This window comes from Arabidopsis lyrata (genome assembly GCF_000004255.2).
Source record: "Arabidopsis lyrata subsp. lyrata unplaced genomic scaffold ARALYscaffold_1, whole genome shotgun sequence".
NCBI classification, from domain to species: domain Eukaryota; kingdom Viridiplantae; phylum Streptophyta; class Magnoliopsida; order Brassicales; family Brassicaceae; genus Arabidopsis; species Arabidopsis lyrata.
Genome location: NW_003302555.1, coordinates 14,931,142 through 14,942,446, shown reverse-complemented (window position 1 = coordinate 14,942,446; position 11,305 = coordinate 14,931,142). Strand labels below are relative to the sequence as shown.

The window sequence follows — 11,305 nt, the reverse complement described above, 5'->3', positions numbered from 1 at the left end:
GTGGGAGTGATGATCACAAATCGAAGAACGAATTTTTGATTTTTTTTGTTGTTGTTGTGATGTTTGAAACATGTACGCGGAGAAGATGAATGCTGTGTTCGCAGTTTTGGCGCTGTGTCATTTATCGGTGATGTTGTATCCTCTAAAGTTACACTGGACAAAACACACATAAAAACTTAGTATACTACATGGATCTTCGAATACACAAGAGTCACAGACAAGGAAGAGCAAATCACTTGCTTTTGCCTTGATCATTTCCATATACAAAAACAGAACTATTGAAAAGATTTTTAATCTCAAATCTGTTTTGCTAGTGGATTCTCATCCTCAACAACTTCGCAAGATACTCTAGCAACCTGACCAAACCAATCCTCAAGAATCAAGTTTTCTTCTTTCTAGCTTCAGCTTTCCAATCTCTTCCATGCCGCCTTATCTTCCATTTAAGCGACTCACAAGAACCATCTTGAGCCTTGTTCATAAACAAATGAGCTCTTCTAGCTTCTTTTTTCCAATCTCTATCGCAATAAACACGCTGCACAAAGTTCTCAACATAACCACTAGGTCCACTAAACTCTAGTTCCTCTTCTTCTTCCTGTTGTCCCATTGTCTCAAACGAAAGATTCTCATCGATACCCGCTTCTTCTTCCCGCATCCGTTTCCTCGCTCTATACCTACGTTGTCTTTCTCGATTCTTCATTCGACGGAGCAAGACTTCATCTTTGTCTATCAACCCTTCTTTCTCATCAATGCTCAAACCACCATTACTCATCTCTCCTTCAATTCCCATTACTCAAAACACTGATAAAAACGAAAACCAAATTCTATAAGACTACAAAAGGTAATGCATTTAAAGGAAAGAATCTAAACTTTACAAAACCCTAGAAACTTAATTCAAAAAGCTAAAGGCACAAAACAGTAACACACATAAAAATGTAAACTTCTCACTAGAGGAAGACCACATTAGAGATTCGTTAATAGCAATCAACCAGAAATATAAGACTTCCAAAGAATCAAAATTAGCAAAATCGATAATCTAAAAAATGAAAGATTGAGTTTTTTTTCTTTGCTTTCAAGTTGAGAAAACTAAGAAGTTCGATACTCAAAGAACCTAAATGATTAATTCGATGATTGGGTTAAGAAGCTAAAACCCATAAATTACCAATCTGAGTGATTGATCTATGAGAAGAGAAATCCAAAAAAACGAAAACCAAAATCCATAAAGTTCATACCTTTGAACTTCGGTGAACAAAGAAACTAAAGTAGCGATTGCCTGAGTCGGTTCTCTTCTTGCTCGAGTGGGTTTTCAAGTTTTATGAAGGAGAAAGAGAGAGATTGTTCTTTGTTGTCTAAAAATTGATGAAAAGAGGTATCTTTCTTTCTCCCAGAAGATTTGACTGAGAGACCTTGTAGTAATATTTAGGTATAACTAAGTTTTGTCTGATTTCAACTAACAAATTGGGGTGGTGGCGCAGTTGGCTAGCGCGTAGGTCTCATAGCTACTGAGTGATCCTGAGGTCGAGAGTTCGAGCCTCTCTCACCCCATTTCTTTTGTTCCTTTTTACCATTTCGCTAAAAACTCCATTGATGAAAATTAGGGCTTCTTCTTCAATTCGTCTTCTCTCTGCACCGTATTTAGTGGAAAAACTGAGATATCTGACCTAATCATCGTTTCTTCAGGTGAAAGGCGTTAACTTCTTGCTCTTCTTCTCTCACTATTATCGTTTCTCCGACCGATTTGCTGGATAGTGACGTAATGTGATAGTTGCCTTCGATTTTTAGATGCTTATGAGTTGGGAACACTATCAGATTCGATTTAAGATACATAATTGGATAAAGGGTAATCTCTAGATTCACTAATTTAGTGTTTTTGGCTGTGAAAGAGTGAGTTTTTAGCTGATTCAGGACAGAGTTACTTGCTTACTCTGTCCCTCTTTGAAGCTCAGAATTTGTGGGTTTAGTCTTTTGTGAGATGGATAGGCCTTGTTGGCATAATGATCAGTTAGGTGTGAATAAGATTGGGAAGAACATAAAGAAGAGTCCTTTACACCAACCCAATTTCTCAATTGGTATTGATCCCTTGATGCTTCAACCGCAACCACAGGGTTATAACATAAGCAAGAATGGTTTTAGAAGTATTGTTCAACAGCTAACGGGTTCTCGGTCGCATGAGAGTTTACCTCAGCCTCAGCAGAATACTCGGTTGCAGAAGATTGGACCAGTGGCTCAAATACAGATAAACCGGCCCTGTGTTCCTCCTCCTGTTATGGCTCAACCAACTCATGAGTTAGTTGCTAGACCACCAATGCATCCTTTGCCACACGGTTCACAATCAATTATGGGTCATGGAGACCAATTTGGGTCTAATACAGCTGAGTCTTCTGCCTCGGCGTTTATGTGTTATCGTCAAAGCTCACTAGGAGATTCAGGACCTAATGGTAACCAAATGCAGCCAACTGATGAGTATCAACAGCAGCCACAGGTGCAAGGTCAAGCTCAACCGCACCCACTACTACAATTGCATAATCATCATTCGTTACGGTTCAATGGTTCTGCGCGAGACACACCCATTTTGCCAACTCCTAAGTTCGACAGTCCGCCACAACAGATGTATAATAGTAGTCTTCCTTCTCCTAGATTCAACGGTCGTGGGATATTACCCACTCCTACGTCCCAATATCTTGTACAATCTCCAACTACGTACCAAAATTTGCTCTCCCCTAGGCCACCTTATTCGCTGCTATCTGCAGGAGTTCAATATCCTCCACCACTAACACCAAGAAGTTATACATTCTCATCAATGTCTCAACCTGGAATTCTCGGTCCAGGCACAATTCCTCTGCCTCCTGCATCTCCATTTGGGGTTTTACCAATCTCTAGTCCAAGATGGAGAGGTTACTGAAGATGCACCATCATCTTAACTTGACTCTTTAGTTTAGTGTTTGTGCACTATGAAAGTTGCAATCTTTCAGAGCTTATAGGTTACAGGAGTACAGAGCTGTAAAAACAATACTTTTGAGATTCTCAGAAGTAAGAAGAGCTTTGTTTGGCTGGAATTTGGTAGAAATAAGTTTGTGTTAAGTAGTTTCATACATTTTCATCTTCATATCGACATATCGCTTAAACTCTTTACGTAAGTTTACTACTCATACTTCCCAACACTTTCAAACGATCGACTAGAAAATGGAACTTTAATGAACTCGTTCTGTTCCTTATTGTACACCAAAACCTTGTCCTCTTCTTCTTCACTAAGAGATCGTACGACTATGAAGATTTCATTGTTTCTTGCTATGCATGCAAACCTAATATCAACGGGTTCTTCATCATTTCCCGCTATATTCATCCACGGGTCACTGTCCCATCTTACAATCTTCAAACCGCTTCTAATTTCTCGGCGACATACACATAAATTGTCTTCTAGACTTGGGTAGTGACTGATAACGCACAGTTGTCCCCTTGAAACATCTAACCATGAATTGAACTCCAATCCTGAGAGCATCATGGGAACTTTTAGGTTTGAGTACTCTTCATTAACGAAATCAAAGCATAAGATGGATTTTTCCTTGTTGGACCGGTCTGCTATCCAATACATACAATGGTCCAATACCGTACCGGTCCGATCTTTGAAGAAGCAATCTTTAAAGCGAAATTGATATGCTTTCTCTCCAAGAACATTCTTTGAACCTAAAGATATAGGTTTTCTGGTCGATAATCGTCACAATTTTGTAATCATTAGAAACCCGATCATAACCGAATCCCAAAAGATTTTTGGTTTGACCCGGTTTAATCATCGGTACTCTCTTGAAATTTTTAGAAGTAGGTTTCCAAATGGCTAACTCATTGTTGTCTTTGAGGGTGAGACACATCATTCCATGGCAATGAAGGATACAGACCGGTTCGGTTTGAGGCGGTAATGTAAAGGGCAAATCAAGCTTCAGAGACGTGGTTTTGTTAAGGTCGAGAAGGTATAAACCATCTTTGTGCAATGAAATGAGCTGAGAGGATGATTGTTGATTCGACATTGGAAAAATGATCAAAACAAGATATGTTTTGGTGATTTTTGGGGAAAAGGATAGATCTTATAATTATGGGACAACGAAGTTTTATTGAGAGCGTGCTTACATAGTTATTGCATCATAATTTTCTGGAATACGAAATTTAACACACTACTTATAGTTATAAATATGTTCGAAACACATATTATGTGTACGACCAAGACATGTACTTGTATAACATCTATGTCGACATATAATACTTATCCACTATGATTGTGCATAATGAAGAATTGTTCACACTTTTCATTGGACTTACGAATTACGATACATACGTCTCTGAACCGTTAACATTAGTGTTAACTATAATTCATATCACCAAAAAGATACTTCCGATATTAGTATTACTCATTTTATTCAAAAATGATAGATTTTTGGTCGTTATAATTATCTTAAAAGGAAAATTTAAGTTGTTACATGGAAACATATTTTTGTATTAAACAATGATATCATATGCAAAAAAAGATATTAAATGCGAAAAATCTTATAAATAAGAGTTTAAGGTGTTAAAGGAATCTACATTCTACATGATATCTCTAATTGTATGAAAATTTTGTTACTAAGATCATTTTATAATCTCTAAAACATATCTAGGATAGTAATGAAAGAAAAAAAAAATCATATAAAAAGAAAATAGATCGGAGAACATATAGAAATGAGATAAAGATAGAAAGTTTTCATAAAAGTAAAGAGATACTTCTAAGTTCTATCTCACTATTAACACTATCATATCTTTCTATATTCCATGAAAATACCTTCCATTCAAATTGAAAATAAAAAATAGAAAATAGGAAGATACACATACATAATGACATGTAAATACATATATTCTACTTTCTATGGAAAAGAATGCAAAACAATTTTAAAAGGACAATATCCTTGTATTAAAGTTGGATGCATCTTATTATTGAAATAAATCAAGAACTAAATTGGAAACAAATCAGGAATTTAAAATGAATAAGGAACCGTTGTATATATGTGTAAAATTATTATATATCTCGTGAAGCTTCCTAGCTTAACTAGTGACACTTTCTTCTTGTTAAACAATGTATCAGCGACCACAAAATGATTACTTGAGAGTGAAGCGGAGGAGCAACTTCGACCAACTAAACGCTGACTATAACACTGTACCTCAGCCAGCGCAACCACAACCGCGAGTGCAAGTGTACATCATAGACAAGAACGACTTCAAAAGCCTTGTTCAACAACTAACGAGTTCTCAATCATGTGACCGTTTACCACAAAACATTCCAAATCATCAAGATATTAGACCAGAGCCGATAAACCGGACCTCATCGATTCCTCCCAGTGCCATGGCGGGTCAAGAGGATCCCGATGTCTCGTTGTATATGCGTTATCTTCAAAGCTTACTCGAAGAATCATCAGGATCTAATGGAGACCAATTTGAACAATCACTTGATGAGTATCATTCTTATATGATGGCTCAATCTCATTCGCAACCTCAAGATCCTACACAATCAATGCCACAGTCCAATGGTTTTGAACCTTTTCCCTCTTCCTGGTTCAATGGCTCGCCCCAACAAATGCAAGATGCTTCCTCATTGCAATCAACAAGAGTTGAGTATCCTCAACCACTGACTCCAAACTTCACATTTTCATCTATGACTCAACCTGGAGGTTTTGGTCCGGATCTAGATTGTATTGGTCCTGATGAGATTTTTGAATTTTCATACGAAATAAATTGATAATTTATTTTTCAATCGTTAAAATAAATTTCAAATATATTGTTTCCATGATTTCAAATATCATAAAAATCATAATAAATTTTAATTCTTGAATATAAGCTTTAGTTTGGATGGTACTCACTATGAAGTTTTGTTTTGGCTTATCATTAAATTAATAAACTCTTTCTTGAAAATAACATTAGCAACATTTTTCAACTACTACATGAAGTTAGAATCTAATCCACTACATGAAGTACAATACCAAAATACAGTTTTCTAAAATCAGAAGCAAGAGACTGAAGCAACAGAGAGGGGGTAAGAGAAGCTGTTAGCATATTGAAAGGAGAGTGTCTGTCCAGGACCAAGAGGTTGACCGTCGTTAACCAGACAATCGTCGTAGTCGAGTCGCCTGAAAACTCGAGGGTTAACCAGTCTGACCGAGCTGAACCAGCCACAACTGACGTGGATCTCTGCGATATTGCAATCGGAGACACAAGAGTTGAAGATCTCAACTGTATATGAAGGAACTCCACTTGGAAGTGGATTTGTTGAGCCTTGAAAGAGAACAATATCATCTTTTGAGCAATCTTGTCCAATCCTGTTGGTCCCATCCCCAATGTCTGAAAATGTGTCTTTAAGGTTCTTAATACAAAAAAACAGAGAGATTGATCTTTTGATTGATATGTGAAGCTAAACAGTGTCTATGAGGAAATATGATGAACACAAGTCAGAAAATGTGTCTTTAGGGTTCCTAAAACATAACAACAGAGACTGATCATAGAACATGCGAAGCCAAACAGTGTCTACGAAGTACCGGGAGAGAGTAGTAGCTTTCTGGGAAGAGCGGTGCGGTTTTCGTTAATGCTTCTTCCATCATTAGAACCTTTGAAGCCGTTGGCCTTCACAGCTGCAACATTGACAATATTCAAATATGGAATTGGTTTATAGCATAAGATAATAAGAAGAAGAAAAAGAGAGAGAAAGAGAAGGATATTATAGACAAGAACTTACACAGAGCAAGAGACAAAAGACCTATGAAGAAGAGCCAATGTTGGAATTGGTAGAGATGTTCCATTCTCTTGCAGTAGCCAAAAGATGTGGAGGCTTTTTCTCTATTCTAGTAGATGGAGAGTTTTTTTATAGAGGTATAATACACATGCATGGTGGAGAGTTGAGAAGAAACTTAAGAAATGGAAGTTTGTGATTGCATGCATGTCTGCTGTTTCCATAAGGGTATGGACCAATACCCTTTTTCAATCTCAAAATCTATCTACCTCGAGATTCAGACAAACATAACTATTACCAAAATTTTGTTAAAAGTTTTGAAAAAAGGGGCTGACAAAAGGTGGTTGAGCCATTAATTAAACAGAGTATCATAAGTCCCTTCATTAGGAAAGCAACCTTGCTTACAAAAAGTAGAGAATTATAACACTTTGATAAGTAATAAGTCAACCAAGTTTCAACGTTTTCCAACAATCTTTAATAATGGAGAGTTGAGAGCATTGTAACATATTGCAAGTACACTAACTGGTCTAAGTCTATGCTTTGGTTTGGATAATGATGATTTTCTAGTACTCACTCTATCACTTTGTTTGGATCATCTTAAAAATTGTTTATCCCACACTTATCAATACATAGAGAATACAAAAAATTCAAACTCAGCAACAAGAAGATAAGGTCTCACACATATCTTGACTTTCTACACAAACACCTAGATAGTTGGAGAAGTTTCATGACAGTCAGATTTCCCACAGACTATGTTTGATCACTTGTACAAGACCAATCTACGGTGGAAAGCAATCTTATTCCATAGATACATGTAAAGACTGAATTAGAACATATATGAACACAGTTACAACTTCAAAGTTTTGGTATACAAATGGATAGTGAATCATAGGGTTCCAACTTCCAATATATGGTAGGAACTAGGATGGGAGACGCCTGAAACCTTGCTCGGGTTCTAAAGCATCTGTTCCTAGACAAACCAGCTGACTCATTTTGATGCAGTATGTTGTTGTAACAATAGGCAACACTCTTTAGAAGGAGAGACTACAAAATAAATCGCAAGCATCTTCCATTTTAACAGCTTTCAATGTTCAATGCTGGTAAGGTGGAAGATGCATGGGATTTATTTAGTTGTTTCCCTTCAATTTCTCTAATCCCTGACCCAAGAAGACAGCAGACCATAAGGCTGAGAATTCCTGCATGACAAACCCACAAAGAGATGATAGTATATACTAAAACCAAGAATCCATTTCACTTAAGTTTTCTCTACCTTACCATTATCACATTAACCATCCAACAAAATGCTCTAGATCCTAATACCAAGAAGCAACTACAAGAAGAACTATCCAACAAAAGAATTATAATTTTCTCTTTAAGAGTTGCAAAATCCATTCATGAGATTATTATAAGTCACTTCGTTTGGGAAACAAAACTTTTGCATACCAAATGTAGTGACTTATAATACTCTCATAAACAATCTTCAACATCTTCCTAAGAACAATTAAAGAATATACCTTTTGGTCGTTGACACAGATTGCCATCGCCCTGGATCGAGTTTTTGCTTCAAGCTGATTGGTATTGGAATCAAATCCTCTGTTTCGTGAGTAAACTAACTCTGTACGGCGTACTCTAATAGAGTTTGTTGAGTGGAGGAGAAGAGAGTTATTTTATAGGCTACGTAACGAAACCGGTTAAGCGACGGATTAAACTTCTCAATCCGGTTTAGTAAAATCATCGGAAATAACCGGTGTTCACTAAATATACGAAGGACTTATTAGTAATTTGGATATAAGAGTTGTAAATATTTATTTTCATAATTCGAAACAAACATCCTTCAAAGGTCAAATTATGTATATGTAATAATAATAGTTTCATCAAATTCCAAGTTCTAATAAAACCAAACTACAAAGCCATTACATAAGGAGAACTCAAAATAGAAAACAAGCTCTGTTGCTTGCAGACACACTAGCATAGATTTTGATTCAACGCATGTTCTCTCTCCTTCGGACATATCTGGTCTTGTCGTGGTACTTTGGTTTATCATTGCTTCTCTGGGTCGTTAACTCTATGATCTTTCTCTGTCTCTCTGGAGGTCGTTGGACTATTTCCCCATTCACAAACAGCTCAGCTGCAATACCGTAGAAGAAGTGAGCTTACCAAGTTAATTTACCAAACTGAAACCTAACCTACACGTTATATTCAAACACTGAAGCTAACGACAAAAAGCTCAGCTGCAATACGTTAGAAGAAGAATTTGATTACGAAGTGAGTTTAAGAAGTAAACCTAAACAGAGATGCTAGTTTAAAGATTAAACCCTCAAGCTACATCTATCAAACAAACAGACGAATGCTTGGTGTCGAAGATGATATTGAAGGCTGGAATCAAAAAGCTCATGGAACACACAAAGGTGGCACAAAACAAGATTCTAATGTCTAATCGAGGAGAAATCGAATTCTAGTTCTAAGCTTAGTCTTGATCGATTATGACACAGAACAGAACAAACAGAGAACTTCGAAACATAGATTGTGTAAAAGCAAACACAAACAACAGAGTTAACATTAAACTCACCTCCGTAATCTTTGTTCTCTTGATCAACATAAGAGTCTGGTAAAACGAAAAGAACACCAGGAAGTCCTGAAAACACACACAACAATCAACAACCATCCATTACATCGCCAACGTCACGATTTGGTAATGAAATGTGTTTCAGAAACATTACCTTCGAATTTATTTGATGTCTCTTCATCAATCTCACAACCAAATCCAAAATACCTTTCACACGATACATTATATATCTTCTTCTTAGCTTCTTCCTCACTGATTAAAACAACAACAAGAGCAATTACATTAACTAAATACTTCTTCTAACTAACGAATCGACGAAATCGAAAGAAACCCTAACCTGCCGAGAATTTTAGCTAGGGTTTGAACATAACAATCAATCATTTGTTGCTTCGTAGCGTTTTCGCCTCCAGGTTTGTCCATTACAATAAGCCAATGCTCATAATCACAGCCAGGAAACAACGGCGCCATCTCTGTAGGTGGTCGGTCGCTGAAATTCGAACCGGATTTGAGTGGAGAGTATGATCCACCGGACCTGTCCATTCGAGTTCGAATCGTTGTGAGACGATTCAAGGAAGAGACGAATCCGACGGCATGGGAGATTGCTGGGGTTGATCTACGGGAGAGGAGGTAAGAAGGGGAAGGAGTGGTGGCTCCGGAGGTGGAGAAGAAGCGCTTGGTGATGCGTGACGCGGTGGAGCGAGCTAGGGTTTTCGCCATTGAAGCTCAGTGAGGTGTCAGAGTCTGAGAAATGAACTAGACTAGGGTTTAAGTGAAAACCATCGAAATGGTTAAATCAGATGGTTCTTTAATTAATGGGCCAATGGGCCGAATCTTTTACCACAAGTAAAATAAAGTCTTAAAGGTTAGAAATGAAACAATTTGTTGAGAAATGAAGTATCTCTAATTAAAAAAATTTAATACGAATCTAGGCATACAAATTATTAATAGTAACATTTTCTGAAAATTTTGTTACCTAAAATATTATATTGATAACATATTTTAACTACTGATATTTTGATAAATTCAGTTTAACTTTAAAATACTACTTCACATACATAAATATGTTTACTTAATATGACTCAAAAAGAAGAACAAAGACCTTCATATTAGGAATTTTTGTGGTCATACTAAAACTTTGAATAGTGGAATAGTATGCTGCAGACCGGACTAAAATCGGATCAGTTCGCACTTAATTCATCATTCACTATTCTAGACTAGTATGCATTGTTGCAGACCAAAATCTTCCTACTAATATGTACTTGAGCATACTTCTCCATACCATCATAAATTTACCATCGGTCTGCATTTTTTCATTTCACTCCCCAAAAGCTCCATACCAACATAAACTCTATATCAGCATACAATTGTCTGCTCCATATTACAGTCTGATATTTTGCATACTAAAATATTGGTATGCATTATCCAGTCTGCATCATATAAATTAGGGTTTTGTGCAAAAAAACCCTAAAAGTCACCAATTTTTGCAACTTTATCCTCCACCTCCAAAAAATGCAGAATAATCCTATGAAATTCAAAGTCAATTTCGTTTGCAAGTTTACCCTCCAAGTCCGAATTATGCAAGTCAACCCCACAATCTCAAAAGTCACCCGCAATATTGCTCTCCCATGTAGCGATGATGTGGCACTCGATAACTCCGTTTGAAAACATAATAGGGTTTTTGCAAAAAAAACCTCCATGTAATTTTTTTTTTTGCAATACAAACCTCCATGTCAAATAAATGCAGGTCAAACCACAATCTCAAAAGTCACCTGCAATATAGCCCTTCCGTATATCGATGACGTGGAAATCGATAACTCATTTTATGTAATATAGAAATATCTTGCATCTCGAGCCTCAACTAGGTTAATTTCTCCATTATATGCTTCTTCCCATCACTTCCCCTCTGTGGCCTGCGGTAGGCTATCCCCCTTCACTCCCAGCCTTCAATTTTATTTTACACCCTTGTGATAAATCACGTTATAGTCCCCCCCCCGCATTCT

General features: G+C 36.9%; 6 protein-coding genes and 1 non-coding gene across 10 annotated transcripts; 3 read left to right on the top strand and 4 right to left on the bottom strand.

Moving 5' to 3' along the window:
• Window positions 1-138: 138 nt before the first annotated feature.
• LOC9329793 lies at window positions 139-1,403 on the bottom strand. The gene is made up of 2 exons (XM_021011183.1): window positions 1,230-1,403; window positions 139-798 (listed from the first exon to the last, which is right to left on the bottom strand). Exon 2 carries the CDS (start codon window positions 785-787, stop codon window positions 380-382), a length of 408 nt encoding a protein of 135 aa, XP_020866842.1. The 5' UTR covers window positions 788-798; window positions 1,230-1,403; the 3' UTR covers window positions 139-379.
• A 54-nt stretch (window positions 1,404-1,457) lies between these two features.
• On the top strand, window positions 1,458-1,542 carry TRNAM-CAU. Its single transcript is given in 2 exon segments — window positions 1,458-1,495; window positions 1,507-1,542. It is a non-coding gene; the product is annotated as a tRNA-Met (tRNA).
• LOC9327062 (protein HAIKU1) lies at window positions 1,478-3,103 on the top strand. The gene has a single exon (XM_021011181.1). It carries the CDS (start codon window positions 1,970-1,972, stop codon window positions 2,897-2,899), a length of 930 nt encoding a protein of 309 aa, XP_020866840.1. The 5' UTR covers window positions 1,478-1,969; the 3' UTR covers window positions 2,900-3,103.
• A 23-nt stretch (window positions 3,104-3,126) lies between these two features.
• On the bottom strand, window positions 3,127-4,128 carry LOC9329792 (putative F-box protein At3g16210). The gene is given in 3 exon segments (XM_021011182.1): window positions 3,127-3,171; window positions 3,173-3,640; window positions 3,642-4,128. Coding segments are annotated over 3 exon segments (891 nt in total). The 5' UTR covers window positions 4,020-4,128.
• Window positions 4,129-4,899: 771 nt separating this feature from the next.
• LOC9327061 (VQ motif-containing protein 5) lies at window positions 4,900-5,774 on the top strand. Its single transcript, XM_002893684.2, has one exon. It carries the CDS (start codon window positions 5,096-5,098, stop codon window positions 5,753-5,755), a length of 660 nt encoding a protein of 219 aa, XP_002893730.1. The 5' UTR covers window positions 4,900-5,095; the 3' UTR covers window positions 5,756-5,774.
• Window positions 5,775-5,895: 121 nt separating this feature from the next.
• LOC9327060 (TPD1 protein homolog 1) lies at window positions 5,896-7,191 on the bottom strand. Of its 3 annotated transcripts, none has more exons than XM_021014283.1 (3): window positions 6,746-7,191; window positions 6,549-6,641; window positions 5,896-6,366 (listed from the first exon to the last, which is right to left on the bottom strand). In XM_021014283.1, the coding sequence occupies exons 1-3, from the start codon at window positions 6,807-6,809 to the stop codon at window positions 6,017-6,019; spliced, it is 507 nt and encodes a 168-aa protein (XP_020869942.1). In that variant the 5' UTR covers window positions 6,810-7,191; the 3' UTR covers window positions 5,896-6,016. The 3 variants fall into 3 exon arrangements, with proteins under 3 accessions (XP_020869942.1, XP_002890998.1, XP_020869943.1); XM_002890952.2 differs by having other exon boundaries at window positions 5,896-6,354; XM_021014284.1 differs by lacking the exon at window positions 6,746-7,191 and having other exon boundaries at window positions 5,896-6,376; window positions 6,549-6,631.
• A 1,337-nt stretch (window positions 7,192-8,528) lies between these two features.
• LOC9327059 (multiple organellar RNA editing factor 5, mitochondrial) lies at window positions 8,529-10,079 on the bottom strand. 2 transcript variants are annotated; one of them, XM_021014936.1, is made up of 4 exons: window positions 9,643-10,079; window positions 9,460-9,557; window positions 9,309-9,374; window positions 8,529-8,867 (listed from the first exon to the last, which is right to left on the bottom strand). In XM_021014936.1, exons 1-4 carry the CDS (start codon window positions 10,020-10,022, stop codon window positions 8,722-8,724), a joined length of 690 nt encoding a protein of 229 aa, XP_020870595.1. In that variant the 5' UTR covers window positions 10,023-10,079; the 3' UTR covers window positions 8,529-8,721. The 2 variants fall into 2 exon arrangements, with proteins under 2 accessions (XP_020870595.1, XP_020870596.1); XM_021014937.1 differs by lacking the exon at window positions 8,529-8,867 and adding an exon at window positions 8,924-8,970.
• Between the last annotated feature and the right edge of the window lie 1,226 nt (window positions 10,080-11,305).